This window comes from Cimex lectularius, unplaced genomic scaffold, assembly GCF_000648675.2.
Source record: "Cimex lectularius strain Harlan isolate CLEC.00 unplaced genomic scaffold, Clec_2.1 scaffold41, whole genome shotgun sequence".
NCBI classification, from domain to species: Eukaryota; Metazoa; Arthropoda; class Insecta; order Hemiptera; family Cimicidae; genus Cimex; species Cimex lectularius.
Window position 1 is genome coordinate 1 of NW_019393011.1, and position 21681 is coordinate 21681.

General features: G+C 32.3%; 1 protein-coding gene and 1 long non-coding RNA gene across 2 annotated transcripts in view; one reads left to right on the plus strand and one right to left on the minus strand.

Moving 5' to 3' along the window:
* Positions 1–883: 883 nt before the first annotated feature.
* On the plus strand, positions 884–7018 carry LOC106665359. Its single transcript, XR_001340297.2, has 2 exons — positions 884–2756; positions 6247–7018. It is a non-coding gene; the product is annotated as an uncharacterized LOC106665359 (long non-coding RNA).
* LOC106665357 (DNA-binding protein Ewg) overlaps positions 4829–21681 on the minus strand; it is a 28312-nt gene continuing 11459 nt past the window's right edge. Inside the window, exons 7-16 of the mRNA XM_014391720.2 lie at positions 20861–20985; positions 20671–20787; positions 20355–20550; positions 18514–18626; positions 18246–18440; positions 18047–18187; positions 17812–17968; positions 17626–17738; positions 14519–14744; positions 4829–5314 (exon numbers count right to left, since the gene is read on the minus strand). Coding sequence (XP_014247206.1) covers positions 5277–5314; positions 14519–14744; positions 17626–17738; positions 17812–17968; positions 18047–18187; positions 18246–18440; positions 18514–18626; positions 20355–20550; positions 20671–20787; positions 20861–20985 — 1421 coding nt within the window. The 3' untranslated portion in view covers positions 4829–5276. The remainder of the gene's footprint in view (positions 5315–14518; positions 14745–17625; positions 17739–17811; positions 17969–18046; positions 18188–18245; positions 18441–18513; positions 18627–20354; positions 20551–20670; positions 20788–20860; positions 20986–21681) is intronic.

Here is a 21681-nt window from a genome sequence, read left to right on the forward strand (position 1 = left end):
TCCCCTTTACAATATGACACCCACACCCATTTTTCTCAAAAAATAAGGGTTTAAAAAAATAGTTTAAGTGGTAACACCTACAGTTTTTTCCAAGAATCTAAAATAAATTTTCACATTTATTTTTTAATGTGAGAGTAATAGGTAATTGAGTATCAGCTTTATTTTTATTTTTTTATTTATTTTTTTTCAAATAAGTCCTATATTTGATACATTTTCAAAAACTAGATTTTTTTTTTATTATAAAATACTGAGGGATATTTTATACTTTCAATGTTAAGAGCTGAATTAATACCTAAGAGCCAATATACTTTTTTTTGCCTATGAGTGGGAAAAATCTGATGTTCCATCAGGAGGCTACTCTCCCGAGTGTTTGGTAATTGCACTCGCTTAAAAAAAAAAACCAACCCAAAAAGGACTATTTGCCCATCCTGGAACTGCTATGAGTATATATAACTAGATAATTACTGATGAAATAAAAAATCAAAATTGATACAAATGAGCCAAGAAATCATAGCAAAAAGCACAGCTTTTCTAGTAAAAGTCTTACAACGTTAACATTTCTAACAAAATGAGAGCACATACTATTCTTGCATAGTTATTTCGATAATAAAAGTGCCAATTTAGACACTGGTTTGCTTCCTCAGTCCATCTACACTCAAACAAATCTCAACCCTGCACTGGTTGAACATGCATTCCAACATCCACTGACTTTAGACATATCGTATGCATTACATTTTCATATTTTTCTGTTTAAAAAGGTATGGTGGGTATTGGTAATAACTTATAGTTTAAATTAACAAGCATGAAGTTGAAGGTGGGTGAAAGGGCGGGTTTTTTTCTAAATATGCATGTTCAAATATTTCAAATTCCCATAAAATCAATTATTTCTCTTAATTACCTCCAGCTAATTTATTTAATTATTATGGCTAGTCATGTTTTAATTACAACTTTGAAGTGATAAACATGTGAGATTTTTATCTTGAGGTCTGTCGGGTGATGAACCAGTAGTTTGGTCATTTCTGGCCGTTTTGGTCTGCCTTTGATTTCGCTTTTCAGCTCCTTGCCATCTTCAGTATTGGATCTAGAAGAAGCCTAGTCTAACAGACCAAAACAACAGAAGTAGAGGCCAAAACTATAAAAAAACTATCAATATTTTTGAATAACAATATTATAACATGCTGTGCCTTTAACCATGTTCAATTGTTTGACAGGTGAAATTAAAACACAAAACAAAAGTTATATATACAGAGTATCTCTTATTTCAATACAACACCCAATTCTCTCAAAAAGAAGGTTTATAGAAAAAAAGTTTAAATGGTGACGCCATAATTTTTCCCAAGGATCTAAAATAAGTGGTCTAAACATTGTTTTTAATGTGACAGTAATAGGTAATTGAGTTTTATTTTTGTTTCTAGCTTTGATACATTTTCAAAAACTATATTTGTTAATATAAAAAAATGACACTTGGTTGCTATGCTGGAGTTATTTCAATTCAAAAACAGATATATTTTATGCTTTCAGTTTTCAAACATAAATAAACATTTTGGGAGTTTATCATACAAGAATAATTAATACCTAAAAACCAATTTACAATTTTTTTTTGCCTACGATTCTGATGACATTCTCTGGCATGATTTGTCCTATGACTGTCTCCAATTCAAGGCATCTAGTGCATTCGATGGAAAATACATGACGGTTACAAAACTTCTATCTACCCCATCCTGCTGAGTTACGAGCAGAAAATGAGTGACAAAGTAGTCGACTTCTCTGTGTTCCTCTCAGATCAGTGGGTTGCCGAACCGGCCAAGCTGTCCATCTCCTGCGTGTGTCAGAGTCAGCTTTCCTTTCATTTACATGAGTTTTCCTTTTGGCCATTTTTCTTAGCGTGCCAAGTGTAACCATGTAGTCATTGATTTATTTTCTATCCAGAGCTTTCTGCCCAGAAACTGTTCTGTAGTAGCTTGCTATTCTTAAGGCTCCCCTCTGTTGGACAGCAGCCATTTGTTTTCGGTATTTATCTATTTTTAGTGCTTTGGCCGCAATACGCAACTAATCTAATTTATTGTGTCATTTCTTATTGAAAAATAAAATTAATATACAATTACTGTGTGACAGAAATGTTTAGACCAGTTATTTTAGATCCTTGGGAAAAATGATGGGGTTTACCATTTAAACTTTTTTTTTTCTAAACCCTTTGTTTTAGAAAAATGTGGGTGTTGCATTGAAATAGACAGCTTATACAGGGTGCATACTCTCCCCATCTGGAAAACTGAAATTTTGCGTTTATCGTCAGAAGACAATGCTCAGTGTAGAGATTGCTTCAGGAGTCTTTCAATTCTCCATGAGATACGACTTCTTAAGCATAGTCGAATGCTTATATATGGATAATTGTTCACTTTCATTGCCTTCACTGCCTGGTCTAATTTCCCGCCCTAGCTTCATCAACAAGCAGAAAGTTTCTTCTAGCAAGGATGATAGTTTCTATGTGGGTAGTGTTTCCCTATAGGTCTTGGAAAATATTGTCTTTGGAAGATAAAACACCTTGAAACACGCTTAATGATTTGATACACCCAGAGTGATATTCCCTCCTCACCCTAAAAAGCATATCTATAATGACATTAAATTGCATGATAGAAAGTACATTAACCAGTTTATATATGCATCACGTTTAGGTACCCATTTTCTTAACCCAGGATATGAGACTTGTGTTTAGCGATGAAAGTGAATGGAATTTCACTTCCCTTCAGACATAAACAGTGAGTAAAATAAGAAAAAGTGCACGCATTTAAACCATTTTATAGAGTGCATAAATGTAAGTCATTCAGCCTGCTTATATATTTTTTTTTCAATTATTTTGCATACAGTCTTAAAGATTTGTGTTAATGTATTTACTTGAGGACAGTAATGTGCTGTTATACATTGAAACACCAAAGCCGTTCTTGTTTGACTGGATCACTCCTAAAGTACCTTGTACATACACTGTTTCTAATATTTTAAATAAAAAGTCAATATTTGTAGTTGTGATTTCGAAATAGCTTGCCAAAAATCACTTGTAAATAATGTCTATTTTCATGTCTTAAGGTCCAGGACAAAACCCAATATTTTTTCTCTTAATCAATTTTAACCATTGATATAATTTTTTTAAATTAATATGTAGTGTATTTTGAACCGATTTTCTCCATTAGGAATTGGAAAAAAATAATTTGTAAGAGTTAATAAATAATACTTGATTTGGGGTGAGACAAAAAGATAGCACAGTGAACAATAATAATAAAATTCTTTATTAAAACACAATTAAAATAACACAAATTAAATTTAATATCCTGTATATGCACCACCTTTTTCTAATGCAGCAATCATACGATTTAAAAGCGAGTCAAAATGACGACGAATCATCTCTTGTGGAAATTTGGCCCACTCCTCCTGAATTGTTTTTTGTTGACAAAATTCTTCAACGCCCTGAAATTGTTGGCTACCGCTGTAAACACTCCTAGCAAGATGCCCCCATACATTTTCGATGATATTAAAATCTGGGGACCTAGCCGGCCAATCTATAATTCTGATCCTTTCTTTTCTAAAAAATTCTTTTGCAACTTTTGCCGTGTGAATTGGAGCATTATCTTGCTGAAAAATTATGTTCTCTTTAGGTTCAAAATATTTTTTTAAATTGGTTTTCTAACAAATTAACATATTGTTGGCTGTTCATTCAACCAGAAATAAACACATCAGTTTTGTGATCATAGCCAATACCACCCCATATCATGACGCTGCCTCCTCCCATTTGCCTCTTGGAAAACACTTTCTCTTCTGTCCGTAGGTCATGGTAATATTGAGCCCAGCCATCGGGACAGTCGAGATTGAATTTTTTTTTCATCGGTGAACAGGACGTCTTTCCATTGCACATGTTCACGGGCAAACTCCTTTCTTCTTTCTTTATGCGCCGTGCTTAGAGGTGGAATGCCTTTCATTTTCATTCTTTTGATGCGAGGAGCTGCACGAATGATCCTTTGGGACGTTTTTCACATTTGTCACTACACCAGCTCTCGCAGCAATTTGACGTTTAAGTTGAGTTGGATGCAACCCTTAAAATTGCCCGTTTTTGCCGTGTTGTTAAGGCCGGTGGTCTTCCAGGAGATTTCTTTGTCCCGTAGATTTCTGGAGACTTCAAAAAATTTAAATTTACTTTCCTACTCCTACCAGTATTTTTTGAAATACTGGAAATACAAAATCCTCGATTTTTCATTCGCTGAATGATATTTTTTTCAGCTGGTGTTAATAGTTTTGCTCGCCTCATCGCACTAATATACATGAATGCAGAAACTGAACTGAATTAGCCTTGTTTACTCAGAGGGATTTGGTTTTCTTTGCAAATAAACAACAAGTGTGCTATCTTTTTGTCTCACCCTAAATCAAGTATTATTCATTAATTCTTACAAAGTTTTTTCTTTTTTTTTCAGTTCCTAATGGAGAAAATCGGTTCAAAATAAATTTAAAAAATTATATCAATGGTTAAAATTGATTAAGAGAAAAAATATTGGGTGGGCTATCTTTTTGTCCCGGACCTTATATAAATCTTATATTAACAAAATCTTGTTCTCATTATGCATGCGTTCATTATTTTTCTTTTATAAACTTATGTACAGATTAAATTAGCTTTTTTGTACAAATGCTTGCAAGTCGTAATCGCCTCACTTATTCCACAGGTGATGAACATTTTTCAAAAATTTTAAACAATTGTTCTTTAAATGCATTTTTTTTTACATCTAGAAGTTATATTTTTAGTAAATTTATAATTAGAGTTACATTGTGAATAGAATAAGAGCCTCCATTTCATAAAAAAATCCTTTATTTGGCACAAAATAAATTGCATACTTTTAGTCTGTGACTTAATAAAATTGTACATTGTGTTTTAATACCTGCAAGTATGGAATACTTGTCGGCAGTTTGTCCGTGATCATACTCTCCACACCTTTTCTTACTGGACGCTTAGTTTTTTTTTTTTTTTTTTTTAATGATGAAATTTTTCTACTGGAATGAGACAAAAGCTGCCGTCTAAGCGATAGAGTAAGAATAGATGCCCAGCATTATCTGGGATGATCATTATAATCATGATGAAATAAGTTAAGATCTACATACTATATACCATTATGTTATTTAAAAAAACAAAAAAATTTCTAATCTTCAAATCTACAACTTTGGTTTCTAATTACACTACATAAAACTTACACAACGTTACAAGGTACAAGTCATCAGTCAAACTTACCCGTTGGCTCTGTTCAATCTGAATGTCTCCTAAATAATCTGTTTTTCAACTCTGTAACAATTTAAAAAAAAGGTTGGAACTATTATAGCGCATATTTTAATTGTAGTTTTCAAATTAATAAGTACTTTACACTTGTAATATAATCTGCCCTTCTTTTCAAAAACTCAAAAGTATATACGTAAAAAATTTGTTCATTCTCTCTCACACACACTTACTCGCTCACCCACACAATATCTATGTACCTATCAATCAATCAAACGTCTCTCTTTTTCTTTTTATATCTCTGTACCTTTCTTCCTTTCCATATTTCTCTCTCTAAGTCTCACTCTTTTTTTCTCTTTCTTTCTGTTTCTCTCTTTCTTCCTCTCTCTCACATACACTCCTCGCCCACATTTACTATATCTATGTATCTATCAATCCATCAACCTTTTTTTTCTTTCTTTCTATTTATCTCTACCTTTCTTAGTTTCTACGTCTCTCTTCTGCTCTCTTTCTCTCTCTCTCTCTCCCTCTCTCTCTCTCTCTCTCTCTCTCTCTCTCCGTCCCTCCCTCNTCTCCCTCCCTCTCTCTCTCTCTCTCTCTCTCTCTCTCTCACACACTCTCTCTCTCTTTCTCTCTCTCATTCTCATTCTTATTCTCGTTGAGAAAAGACCACTCATTGAATTCATTAATTTCAATGTAAATAATTAATTTAAATTCAAACATCTAAATTTAAAACAATTAGAAATGTAAAGTTGTGTTCTGATTGTCTTCTTTTTGTTCAAACAAACCCCAAATTGATTTATGTTTCATTATTTTTCACATCCAATGATTCATAAGTACATAGTGTGTGTAATAATTGGCTGAGACCGCTTAATCTCTCCTCTTTGTTCTGTATTTGTTATTTATATTGGAAATGTTTAAGCTTTTTGTTTTATATCGTGATGATTTGCCAATTGTTACGAACCTATACGAATTTAATTTTATTGCGTCTTGTTTTTCAGGAGGCGAGCACTAGAAAAAGGAAAGGATTCAAATTAAATTTTCAAGACTGATAGAGATAAATGCATTTCTGTTGTCGTCAGTATTAATTAAATCAGACTAAGGTGTTTTTGTCTCCTTTAAAAGTTTTTTTTTTTTTGATATGTTTGTAATTTGAGGATACAACTTACAATTGTGCAGTTGTGTTTTTTTTTATGCACATCATTTGCATAAGTGAATAAAACGACTGAGAAATTGTTCTAAAATTAAAAGATTTAATCTGATATTGACGTCCAGATTGACTAAATTATTTTATTTTTATCTTAAAAATTGTGTTTATTTTTGTACACAAAATATTACAAGTAAATACTTAGGAATCTGTACGTTTGTATGATACTGTTAAATAGTTATTTTAAAATAAGTGTTGTACTATTTGAAGGGAACAAAATCAAGACAGAAATTTTCCATAGGAATAAAGATTTCATATTAAACTTTTTTAACGTTTTATTTCACAATTGACGTAGACAATTATTTTGTACTTGTATTGAAAAACTTAATATCAATGACTTATTAAAATTCTTTTAATTTATTAGATGTGTAATATAGTTGTTATAAGATCTCAGTTAATATTGTACATAAATTTTGAAACGATTTAGTTTTAAATGTGTAATTAAATATATATTTTTGAACTAGAAATGTTACCTTGCCATAAAAAATTTTTTAAATGTAATATATTGTTTTATTGGTTGTTCTGTTTATATTAAAAAGTTTAATAATTAATAAATTTGTGATACTTCATAAACATATCACACATCTTGTATGTGTTGTTTTATTTCTGTCGATCGTTTGTTTTTGTTGATGTTTATTTCATAAATCGTGAGGAAAAAAGCAACAGAGTGAAGTGTGTGTGGTGCCAGAAATTTATCACATCAAAATTACAAAGAATTTTTTTTAAATTATAAAGGCATATAACCACAATGGGTCAAAACTGCCTTGATGATGAATTAATCAATGAGAAAAGAAAACAGAGAGCGATAAGCTAGGTAAGCCAGGAGTGGCAATGACCTAGCTGTCAAAAGCCCCTGGAGCGTAGCCATTGGTTGGGAAGCTACGATCTCCTGACCATATTGCTTAAGGGGGATACGAGCGACCCAGCTGAATAACGGGGTTGGTGAACTCCCCTGAGGTATAGACCCTATGGTCAACATATCAATAATCCTTTGGGGTGAAAGTCAACAATTAACAATAGATGTTTAACAATCCATGACAAAATTTAGGATGGGTTAGGACTGAACTGGACAATATAGACTCCAGGCGGAGGCAGTATAGACTTGGATCAGAAACATGTCTACATATTGCCAGTAAGAAAAAGAAACAGTGGAACATATCATCTGTTGGAGGCCTAAGACTGGGAAAGTAAAAGCTTTAAACTTAATTTATAGGCCACGGTCGTGGTGCATAAAGTTGGAAAACAATGCTTGTGAACTATTCAACTCAATGTCTAAATCAGGGTTGGGTTTTTGTAGTAGTTTTCCCAACATTTAAGTTGTAAGAAATATTTTCTTTATTTATTTAAGTAGAGAGGTAAAGTATTATTACAGGTACTCTTGTTTCTAACTTGTAAATATATTATACATTACTATGCATATATTATACGAACAGTAAATAAATAATTTTGAATCGTTAAAAAACTCCATGTCTGAATAAGAGCGATAAAAAAAAAGACAAATTGTGCCTAAATTTTAAATCTTTGACGACAAAATCAAAAAACATTAAACAATAAATGTTTAAAACAAGACCAAATAATACAGAAAAGCTTCTGTGGCTTTCACGGACAAGAAGACCTCTACCCTAAAACTAAGCCATGTAACTTACTTATGACCTTCTAAACTTAGTTAATATAACTGACTAGTTCAAAAAATCAATTAAACGTTTTTATCGAAAAGAGTTTAATAGAAAGATAAACTAAAGAAGATAAACCTTGGAACTCTTCTGTTATATAAATGGCTCAAAGTTGGAAAATGGCAAGGGTATGGATATATAAGGGCATAATTTTGAGCACCACCCGACCCTTGGCTCCGTCTCATCCATATTTCAAGACAGATTGATTACCATAGATTCAGGAGGAACATGTGCGCGTAAAATAAATAATAAGCATCTCAAGAGTACAACAATAATAATCAGGCAGCCAGGCTCTAAAGGTTCAACAATGTTATTAGATGATTCACCTTAACACTAAGGTGGAAATAGCTAAAAAGAGAGCCTCGGAACAATGCATAAATCCATTTTGTGGCATAAATTATAGCCACATTAACAACCAACTGGAATCTTGGATAACTAAAAGACACTACAAATACTGGGTATGCAGGTGAAGAAGCAAAAAGTCAAAAGCATAAAGTAATTAAAAACCCTAACAACTGCCCTACAATAGCGAAGAAAATGCTAAAGAATCAAAGAAAGTTGAGCTATGTAGACCTCAATATAGCCGAGGTCTCAATAGACAAAAGTTTAAGTGCAAAAAGGAGCACACCTAGAAAAAAAAAAAAGTATAACTAGTGAATGTGACTATATACCAATGTGACAATTATTTAACTAAGGAAAGAAATATACTTCGAGCTGAAAAATTCTACTCAAAACTTGTCTAGAACTGCTTGAATACCCCCCCCCCAAAAAAAAAAAAAAATCATGAGGGAATTTCAGACGAGGCAGCAGATACTAGTTAAAAAGGGACAATTAACAGATGATCAATGTCGACTATTCTAGAGGAGACAACCTAGCATATATTCCACTGTCCTGCAATTAGGGATAGGAACCAAGGAAATTCATCCTTGAGCAATGTCGACTATCACCTTAGAAATCGGAGACAATAGACAAAGTTTGAGTGTGAAAGGGTGTACGACTCCAAAAGAAATTGATATAACCACTGAATTTTACCACGAGCCTTAGTGCTAATTCAGTAAGAAGACTCGGAAATCCCAGCTTGAGTTCAAACAAAATTTCCGAATAAATCTAAGTACCGAAAAAGAATGGGAAAGAGGGAACAACCTCCGTTGAGAACAGCACTGCTGGTACACAGATAGATTTAGAATCCAGGAAGGTATGAGGGCAGGAGTGTTTGGTCTTGGAATCAAATACTCAGAACCCATGGAAAATACACTAGTTTTCCAGGCTGAGTCTATGCAATTGAGAGATGTATCCAGTTCAATCTGACCAAGGGTACAAAAACAGCAATGTAGCTATCATGTCAGATAGCCAAGCAGTCATCAAAGCACTAAATTCAAACATCATTAGCTCAAAGATGATACTCAATTGCAAGGAAAGGGGCTGCTATATCGCTCATAGGTCCTGAGTTCTTCTGTGGCTTAAGGATTCACACTACCATAGAGTACCTTAAAAGACAATGACAAAGAGGAAACAAAACTCATTGGATATAAAAAATTCAAAAACCTTCCAGCAAATTTTAGAAGAAAAGAAACAACGGAATCAAAGGAAGCAGCAAAAAACTTCAAATCCTAATAGGATTCTTAATAGAACATTGCAGATTGAATAGGGCATCTATAGAAGTTTGGTATAATACAACAGAGCACAGTGTAGATTCTGCAAAGAAGAGGAGACCTACGAACAAAATATGGCACCACATTTGCCCACTGGAGGAAGCAATTTGGGATGTAACAGTAAAAGAAATTCAAACATTGAAACCGATCTACTAATCAAGTTACTTGGTGAACTAGGACTACCGTTGTGCTATAAGCACAGAATGGGGGGTAAACTAAAGCTATCAAAGGGCACAGTAAATTACACACCCCAAAAGTTACATGTACAAGGCTCTTCAAGCCTAAGGAATCAACTCTAAACTTGTCTGGAACTGCCTCAACACCCAAAAAAATACTGGATTGTCATTAGAGCAGTAGGTGGCGTAGTAATGAGCTTTGACAATTTGCTTGTGGAACTGCCTAAACACCCAAAAAATACTGGATTGTCATTAGAGCAGTAGGTGGCGTAGTAATGAGCTTTGACAATTTGCCTGTGGAACTTTTGTTGGAAGGATTAGCCAAAAGATTAAAGGAGAAAATCTCTTTATCACTAAACGTGGAAAAAATGTACCCTATTTTAACAGTTCCCATTTGAGTTGAATCTGTCAAATTTACAAATAATAATAATAATCTATAAATAAGTCAAAAGTAATAAATAAGTCAGTAAATAAATAATCAATGTTTAACTGTCCATCTAGCCAATGCTTGTTTAATGATTCTAAAGAAGAAGAAAAAGACCATGTTAAATTAATTGTGCTGCGTATTTTTACTTATGCACTTCGAAACTTCACGTTTTATAATTTTTCAGAGAAAAAACACCTCCCTAAGCATCGTGATGTTCCTAGAATCTAATATCTAATCTATCTCCATGTGTTCCATAGCCATATTGTCAGTTTCCACAAGAGTCTTGAGTAGAATGTTCCAAATTTATGAGGATAAGTGTGGTGATAGTGACCGTTAATCGATAATTATTCAGAAATTGTGAGATGCGGTCTGGTGTGATGTAGGTTTCAGAGAAACATTTTCTTTCTCGTGCCAACGTTTCAATCATTATTGAGATCATCTCGAAATGTTGGCACGATAAAGAAAATGTTTTTCTGAAACCTACATCACACCAGACTGCATCTCACGATTTCTGAATAATTTATGAGGATACTGAAAACAAAACAATTATTTGAAGATATCTTTTCTCAACTCAACAAAACCCAAGAAAACAAAAGAACGTGTGATCAATGTTTGTGTCTATAGAAAGGCAACGGGAAACAAAATCGTTCACATTGACACAAAATTTATTTACAGATTGGGGAACATCACATTAACACATATAATTTTCCATTCCTAATAATACAATAATAAATAGTAAAAGTTTACAATTATTTGGCATTCTTTTGTGAATCATATATACAAGAACGTCGTGAGAATTGGTGAAATCGACTTTCTCATTGACAATTCTCATACCTTTAAGGGGCAGCTAAGGAGCGATTTTTATGATACAATTAACAATATTTGCAATAAATTAAAATTCACACTCAATAACAGCAAAATATATTAAAAAATAAATGAGAATTATAGCTCACACATCACCCTAGACTACAACAAATTTATAGGCACAACAAAACAATTGATTGGTAATGAACGATTTAAAAAAAAATTGGAGTTACTTTATTGCATTAATTTTCACAACCACCTGTTAAATAATTTTTATCAGAGGAATGATAAGACATAGAATAATCCCACAATAGAGATTAAATATGGCTTAAAAATCTACTTAAAACTTACAAAGCTTTAAAAAATAAACTCTTTGATTTTTTTTAAGGTTCTTGTGAGAAACATCAAACTTTGAAGTTGAACCAAGGGTTTTTTTTTGTACTCCGTATAATTTTGTATACATTTTTTGTGGAATTCAACCACAGATATTAATAAAACTAAAACAAAATACTTTTGTTTTTCTTCTTACAGTTGTTTACACATACTCACACATGCGCACACACATTACACACTCATACCACCACAAATATTGCTCGACCCAATGGTAATTTTTATTATATTATTGTTTAATTCCTTCAAATAATTTTTTTCAAACAAAGAAACAGGGCCTAATTTGGTCGGTGGGGCTAACAGTCCATGTATGGCAAGAATAAACAATATAAAAAAACGTATAATCATCTGTAGCTTATTTATAGGCTAATTTTTGTTAATGTTTCAAGCTTATTTACATCATGATCTTATCAATAAATGAAACAAAATCCCAAACTCTTTTGTACATTATTGGTAGACTTTCACACATTTTTTTTATTTTCAGTACACAAAAATAGTTAAAAAAAAAGAAAAACTTGACAATCAAGCGAAATATTTGATAAAAGTCATTTTTTGTTTGGTAACAAGGTTCAATTCAACAACTAATAACACCACACTAACATCTAAACATCTACTACATTAAATAATTTCAAGTCGAGAAAATTGGAACACATCAATTGAAGACATTACTCATGTGTACAGTGCAAGTGTATATAAAAATTTAAAAAATTCCTGGGTCCTCATTTTGAATATGTTTTAAGTTTAGGAGTTTGCAAAATTTTTTTTTATTTTTTTATTGTAGAGGGTAAATTTGTTCATTTTCGATTGTTTTGAAATGTAGCCTGCAAACATAACTCAGTAATTTTTTATTTATTTTTTTAAATCAAGACAACACGTTCAACGTGGCTGGACTAGAAGCTAAATTTCAAAATTCATTTGGAAAAAATTTAAATCCAGCCAGTAATGAATGTGTTAATCGAATAAACAAGGTAGTAATCAATTTTGCCATTAAATACAATAATCTCACAAAGAAATTTTTGCAATATTTTATTATATTCTAAAAAACTTCTTTTTTCAATAAAAGTGTGTAACAGTGTGTGACAAACTTTTCAATTTTTTTCCTAATTAAAAAAAAATCTATTTTTTAAATGAGATCTTATAGTAATAACCATTTGTTCAACAAGTTTATTTTTTTGTTTACTCTTCTTCCTTTGACAACTTTTTACACAAGGAGCAAAATAGAAAAAAAATGACTAGTATGAAAACAAGGAAATTATGTTGAATCAAGATTAGGTATTAAATAGTTCCCATAATTTAGGTTCATTATGTGCAATATAACATTACTAAAATGAAAATCTTCTTCAAGATAAAAATTAATTCGATTCAATGTTGGTGGAAATTGTTTTTTTAATCAACAATAATTAGTCAATATAATCAATAAATTGACTAAATAAACAAAAACTGTGCTGTTTTTAGCTGCAACCAGCAGACTAATTACCGAGAATGTTCAACAAAACAGGTATTTGTGTTATGTGATGAAAATGTACATTTATAATCAGATTTAAAAAAAAAAAAAATGTATACGGCCAACTTAAAAAGGTCAAAAAGTAACACTAGGTCAATAGTAAAAAAAATGCATCAGAATTCACTTCGATCCAAGAAAGCCACATCCTCAACTTAACAGTACATTTACATATATAAACAAATCGCTATATTAAACCTTATGCTCAAACTATGACTAGCTTTTCATAATAAGTATTTTTTTCGATATAAATTTTCACCAAACTGCCTACGATAAAAAATATCGCCGTAAATGGAAATCTTTGGTTTTATAGAATTCAACCCCAATCGTTTTATACAATCGATAAAAAATAAATTGGAATATATATGAGTATTTCAATTAATATAACAGAACGGATATGCCCCAAATTACAAATACTTGTTTTTAAAAACAAAATTAAAAACATTAAAACAGGTAGGAGCGAGTGCATTCAAATAAATAAATAAATAAATAAAATTAACAAAAAAAATTTATTATCAACAATAACAATATTTAAGAAAAACTGAAATTATTTACGTTTATGCGTATGTGCGAATTAATTTTTATTACTCTGGTCGATTGTCATTTTTTTGATCGAAATTTTTGTTCGGTAGTCAATCAGTTGAAAGCTTTGAGTAAAATTAACGGTTGGTTAAATGTTAGCGGTAAAATATGCCATTTTATATAATTAACCGGGCTCGTTCATTAGTCACACTTCGATAAAAACGATTGACTAACAAATAATGCGTTTGAAGCTTTCACTCAAAATGAACTAATTTACTAAATAATTTTTGATAATTGATGAATTATAATGGATAATGCGTAAATGAGTGTTTATTACGACCTCGGAAAATTTTAAGTACGCAAGATCAAAAGAGGTAGAGAAATAAATTTTTCTTTCAATTTGATTTATGGAACATTTATTTTTTTAAATACAATTTCCTTTTTAAAACAAAAGAGAATAAATCGGCGAACTGGTGGTTGTGAATTTTTTCTCGCAGTCCACTTTTTAAAATGTTCCAAACAATATTAAAAAAAAATCTAGGTTTGTTTTGTTTTTTGGCCTTTTCCGCTGAACAGAAGAAAACAGGAAGTTAAGAGGTTTGCTAAAATTATACATCCATTTTTGGGATAAACGAAGACAGTTTCCAAAAAAAAAACAAAAAAAATACTATTACTATCTCATATTTAAACATTTTGTATTCTTCACTATACAAAAGATTACTTAAACTTACAGCAATTAACTCGTAAATGTTCACACATATGTAACCACTCTCTCCTACCACCTCTCATTCAATATCAATATATATAGATAGATATATATAATATATATATATATGTACACACACATACACAAGGGCATACCAAATATATACACAGAACATTGTTACTTTTCATAGAACTAATCAATTGTTGACTATTCACCAGTGATGGTAGGCTCTTCAGATTTAATTTCTGTCGGTTGTTGTGATAACGCCTTTGTCAAAGCAGCGGCATCTTTGAGAGAGAGGACTTGAAGCACCTGGGGTTCCGAGCCGTTTGTCGACATGGCGACTATTTGGTGAGCGCCAACTGTAAGCGCTTCCACTTCGCCACTTTGGTTAGTCGATCCGGGTTCCACTTTAGGCACATGAACCATCGGTGTTACGACCTAATGAACCAATTAGTTTTACAATCTAAGAATGCATAACCCAATTATAATTGCTTTCTTCGTATATATTATAAATATTATTTATAATTGTATGTAAATAATCAGGGATAAGGTGAACTTTTTAAGAAAGAAAAACTCAGTCTCTTCGTTAAGTTTTAAAAGTACCACTAGTCATCAGGACTTGGAAACTATTTAGGGGGAACCGCGGTAACCAAATGGTTAGCGTGATAGATTCCCGGCTCGTAGATGCAGTTATAGGGTTCGTCACTCCTGGCTTTTTTTCCCATTTCCCTTCCCGTTTACTCAAATAAGTGTGTTACGTCTCTGGCTATGTGCACGATCACAAGCCCATTAAAAAATATATATAGCCCAAATTTCACAGGAATTACAATTTCCTTCAAATTATCAACTATGGTTTCTCTTTGTATAGTGTATTGTACTTTTTCAATATTTTGACTGGATAGTGACTTCTACTACAAGACGGGTGAGTAAACTGGAGACAAAAATCATCTCTGTTTTAAAGAGGAGGGGTGAAATGAATTTTTTCATGGAAAACATCAAGTTATGGTCAATTCAACTTTGAGATGTTGACATTATCTTACTCTCTCTTTAGCCTACAAGGGGTTACACTGGCAAAAAAATCCTCGTAAGATCGGATAGCCAAGCAGCTATTAAAGCATTAGCGTATAAAATAATGAGACAGTGAATGCATCCAAAACCTGGGGAAACAAAACCTGATGATATCTTGAGTGCCAGGGCACAAAGGAATTTTGGGTAACAAAAAAGCTGACTCACTGGCCAGAGGAGGATCTGCATAGGCCATAAATAGGCCCCGAATCTATACTTGGGATAACAAAAACAAATCCTCCATCACAGAATGGATCCAAATAAAACAAAAGGAGAAATGGATAAACTCTAGGGGCACTAGACCCGGTAAAATTATGCTAAAAGACTGGCAAACTTACTGCTGCAGTTGGAGAGGGCCAGACTCAGAGGAGTTATAGGACTACCAACCAGTCACTGGCATCTGAGAAGACATCACATTTTCACGTGAAAAAAAAATTAGGGAATGAAAGTTTAGCAGCAATGACAGTCAATGATGTAACATTTCTGAGAAGAAGGATTGAGTCAATTGCACTGAACTAGATAACTAGGAAGGTACAATAAGCCAAAAGGCCACAGTGCCTGGAGAGCACAAACTCCGCTTCCTACTACCGTCATCATCATTCATCCTCACCCTCACTAAGCACTTGAATCGAATTACTAAAGCATTGTCATTTTATTTTCCCTCATTCTGCTCTCGAGTTAGGTTTGAGACATCGATTTCAAAATGTGAAGAAAAAGGTAGGAAGGTTCTTCGAGATATCTAGGTCTGACTGTAAAAGTAAAGTAATTCCTATCGTAATGGAGGGCTTAATGTCCAATTACACATTTGGTGTCATGGACGGGGGATCAAATTACTTTACAATTCATTTTATATGTTATAATCTGTTAAAAAACCATGGGCTCTGCCGGGGTTGGAACCTAGAACCTCTAGGGTGGCAAATATGAGTCGGGCGCCCTAACCAGTCAACCATCTCCCAGGTCTGACTGTACTTACAATATTAAAAATCATAATGTCAACTATAATGATTTTATGAGTTTACTATAGTAGCATGGACAAAAAAGGAGGAGGAACATGGGTTCACCAATTTTAAACAAAACCTTTTTGTGTGATTGGGTCGAAAAATATTAGCCCATATGTCTGAGCGTACTTGCCAGCGCTCCTAGGAGCAAAAAAAGTAATTAAGCTATTTTTAAAAAAATTAAAAATACATGCACAACAATGGCTGAAAAAAAAGTTTTAAAAAATTAGCTTAATTACTTTTTTCAGCCATTGTTGTGCATGTATTTCAAGATAATTATCAGCGGATTAATATTTTTTCGTAGAATAAGAGACTAATATTCAAGATTGTATTCAATGAGGTTCGATACATAAAAATTGCAAAAACCAAAAGATGCTTCCAGTAAAGTAAGTTAAAAAAAAAATCAAATCCATTTTAAGCACTCTTTAAAGCCTTTAAATATGAATTTTCATCACAAACAAAAAATAAACATTTTTAAGCTTGATTAGCCAGATTTTTTTATTACTCTCGTCACTGATGACTGGTGTCCATTTAAAAATTCGTAACTCTTCCTGATTTTATTTAAATTCAATGTTATTACAATCATCAGAAAGCAGAACATTTCTTCCTTCAGGCTATGTCAACGGTGTTTAAATTTTATACTGTTAAAATATGCAAAGATTAATGATGAAATTAACAAAACTTTTTAAACTTTTTTTTTAAACCTCCGATTCTAATTTATTTAGAGGCAACATTTATGCCACTGCATGTATTTTACAAAGTTATTAACCTCTGTAAAGTTTCATATGGATTTGGGGACTTCGTAAAAAATTCGAAAGCAAGGAAATGAAAGGCGAAAAGTTTGAAGGAAAAATTATTTTTTTACTTTCTCGAAAATTGGTGTTCAAGGTTTTTTTATGGTTGAAAAAAAAATTGACTGTTTCTCGCTCTAAAAAATAAACAAATAAAAATAAAAAATAAATACAAAAGTGATAAAGTGACTTAATTCTACTGATATATAAATAAATTTGAAATCCTTCCATAATGAAGGCAGAAAAAAGAAGACGCTAAGAACGCTGGTACAACTAATATTTTCTACCTAGTATCATTAACGATTAGAAATAGTTTCAATCCTGATGAAAGGTATATATGCCTCAAAAATTTGAAAAACCGAGTTTTTCTTTTCTTTCTTTTAATGACCTTATCTACAATTTTTTATACACAATTATAATGTAAAGACTGATATCAATGACATCAATACAATTATTATTACTTACTTGTATAGTGCCGTCATTTTGTGTGTGAATCTGCTGAATATTCGCAACAACAGTTTGGTACATCGAGGCGGAGACGGGAACTGTAATCATTCCAGACACGGAGACAGGGTAACCTTGGAAAAATAGTAAAATTACAGTTGTTTCTTTTTTCCTCGTTTTTAACGTGTATTTTGAAATGATTGTTACCATGGCCGTCTTCACCGGTCAATATCAACTGTCCGTCTTGATTGAGGGTATCCTCGGTTACATTGTTCAAGTCAACTGCCACACTTTCTCCCTGCCCGTTGACTTCAGTCAAAGTCTGAACAGTATGGACTGTTCCTTCTCCTTGCCCCGTATGTATCTACGATTACGTAAACATTATCAAAAATGTTTTTTTAATTTTTTTTTTATAAGTTTATTTAAGAAATAATTCACTTACAGTAGCAACTCCTTGAACATGTGCCGTTGTTCCATCTGGTAATGTAATAATGGGATTGTTCGGATCGACTTGAATAATTGAAACAGTCCCATCAGGATTACTAATGGTTTGAAGCACTGCCGGAGCATACTGGGTGGCAACCTAAGTTTTAAAAGTATCGCAGTATTGCAGCAAAGTTTTAATGTTTTTAATATATTACCTGTTGGGTTTGTAGCGGGCTGTGGGTTGGGCTTTGTTGAGAATTCTTTTGACTACTATGAAACTTCAATACTCCCACAGACGGTGGAGGGCTTTTTTCTTCTTCCTCCTCAGAAAATGCCGGTAACAGATCCTCTCTCCCATGAAATTTATAGCAATTGATAACAATTTGGCGAAGAGCATGTGTCCATGAAATCTATAGAAAATAAAATCAGGTTATAAGAGGGGGGAAAAGATCTTAAAAAGATATTTCACAAAAAAAAACTTACTTTCTGCTTTTCAAGCTCTGATCTAGCATCCATTCTAACATTTGCCCATGGAAGTTCTTTAGGCCACCAAGGGGGTCTAGTGCTTTCTCTTCCCCAACCGGGTTTGCCCCGACCTGTGATAATTTGGCAAATTGTGCTTTTAGATACTTAACACAGTAAAACCCCTCTATAACGGACATGGAAGACAGTTTTTGTCTGTTATTGAGGTGTGTGCCCATTCAGGAGGGGTTTAAAGTTTTTTTTTTTTTTTTAATCAAGTTTTTAAAAATGTTATATAATACAGAATGTTTTATATATTTTAATGAATCTTAAATTAAATAAAAACATATGTTTATAATTAAAAAATGTAAATAATTGATTTTAGTCAGGTTTTTAAACTTAGATAAATACTTTTATTTCAAACTCGTGAGGCAATCTTAGTTCATTCACCATGGCTATTCATTTTTCGTCTAACTTATCTACTCAAGCATCCAAAATAGCTTTTTTTATTTTACATGAGTCATATGATGCGAACACAATATACAGTTGAGAGCCGAGATGCGTTCATTTGGCCAATAACAGATAAAACAAATATGGTGGCAAACCTATTTTCAGTCAATCATGTTTGGTAAGGTATAGGAGGGCTTAACATCCAACTAACCGTTAGGTGTCGTGGACAAGGGGGTCATAATACCACTTTGCAATATATTTTTGCCATGAACCAGGACCTGCCAGGATTCGAACCCAGCAAATACGAGTCACTCTAATCACTCGTCCACTGCGGTCCCCTCAACAATGTTTAAAGCAAAGGGGCAAGAATGTTTGATTCCTCAGCAAAAGAGAAGCCTCCAAAGAAAAAAGAGAATAAATAACGAAGTTTCCAGAAAAACAAGAAACAAAAAGAGCCATCAATAATTTATTCCTACACGAAAGAGAAGTTTAAGAAAAGACAGAACAAATAAAGACAAAGTAGTTTCCAGAAAAATTAGAAAAAAGAAAAATAGTTGTCTATTTCCCCACAAAAGAGAAGCTTTTGAAGAAAAAATAGAACAAATAAAGACAAGTAGTTTCCTCAAAAATTGAAAAAAAAAAAAACTGTCTATTCCTCCACGAAAGATAAGCTTTTGAGGAAAAAGCAGAACAAATAAAGACAAAGTAGCTTAAAAAAAATAATAATATAAAATAAAATAATATAACAAAATAAAAGTTTTAAAAAAACAAGCCATCAATAATTTATTCCTAAAAAAAATCTTTTCAAGAAAAAACAGAATGAATAAAGACCAAAGTAGTTTCCAGAAAAATAAGAAAAAATAAAGACTGTCCATTCCTCCACGAAAGAGAAGCTTTTGCAAATAATAAACAAATAAAGACAAATTAATTTCCAGAAAAAATTTGAAGAAAAAAAAAAGAGTGGCCAATAATTTATTCCACCGTGAAAGTGAAGATTTTGAAGAAAAAAGAATAAATGAACAGAAATTAGTTTACAGAAAAATAGGAGAAAAAAAGAGCCATCAATAATTTATTCCTCCATGGAAGCTTTCAAAAATGTACAGTAAATGAACAGCACATGAGGAAGGGCGGAATTAAAAAAAAGTAAAATTTAGAAAAAGATGAAGAATAGTATGCAGAATTTCCAAACAAATGTGTCCAACCATGAAATTTAAAAAAAAGTTAAAATTAAATGTTTACATCCATTCTAGAGTGCTGAATTACTCCGCAACTGGTATGGAGGGGTTCTGTTATATAGGAGTTTATATAGGTATCCTATCTTTTATGCTGACGAATGCAAAAATTGTCTGTTATGAGAGGTAGTAGCAGTAGGGGAGTTTCATTGTACTTTTTATCCAGAAAATTCATCTTACCTGTGGAATATTTTAACATAAGCGGGATGAATGCTCGAAGTTGTGCCTGAGTCATTTTTTCAACTGGTGTAGGTATGCCATCGATAATTAATGGTGGTAACTCATATAAGGATGGGTCTTCTTGAACGGGTGGAGGTGCTTGTTGGGCTAAGGCAGATTCTAACTCATCAATAATCACTGTCTTTAAATTTTTAACCTGTACAACAAAAACAATATATTCAATAATTTACTGGGTAAAACATTATTTAAAAACTTTTTGTTTAATTTATGTTTATTATATTAATTTATAGGAGAAAAAAGTTAACTTATAACTTACCACTCCTTCTAAAGGTTTAGCCCCAAAACATTTGAAACTGTTTGTAGGTTTCCCTGGCGTAGCTACTAATACAACTGCTTGCTGTCCAACTCGAGTTGCAAACTCATCAATAGTTTGCTAAAATAATGAATTATTAATAAATAATTTACAGAATCAAGTGATAAAAATAGGCAAAAAGTTCAATGCTTACTCGAAGCTTACGAAGTAGTCTGTTTTGTTGTCGTTTTCTTATAGATGGGTTTGTTTCAAATGTGTGAGGTCGTTTTCGTTTTTTCGCCGAAACGATAGCTGCTGCTGCGGCCATCCCAACAGGCCCTACACTCACACACGACAAATGTTAACAACTGCTAATTGTTGATTTAAAAAAAAAACGTAATTCAGTATGTCATTGGTGCGTTTAAATTAAATACATGCTCACAATCATTGTTATTCACAATTAATACAAACATTTGACCATCATGCCAGATTTACATGCAATGGGAACAAATTCACATAGATTTTATAATACAATTTCATAATGCAACTTATTAGCCATTATTATTAGCCAAAATTTTAACTTTATTATCATGTAATTTAAAAAAAATTAAAACTTAAAACATCACCCGATATTGAAACTGTTTAAAGGCTTAGCTTTATCGATTACTTATTTACTCATGAATAACCTGGATTTCAGTATGGTCTAGATGAAAAAAAAAAAAAATTAATTGTTACAGCCAAGCTTTCAATTATTTTAAGGTCATGCTTTGAAATCCAACTCAGCCCAACCAACAGTTGTCCTCCCAAGAAATTTGAAAACCATCTATTGAAAACTTCATTATGTCAATTTTTAGACATGTTTAAGATTGTTTTTTCCCTAATGATGACCTTAAAATATATCGAAAGCTTAGTAGTAACAAATGATTTTATTTTTTTTTCCATTAAGACCATACCGAGATCCAGAATATTGAAACTGTATAAATCAGCCAACTAAAAATAATAAAAAAATAAAATTTAAAAAAGTGCTACTACTAA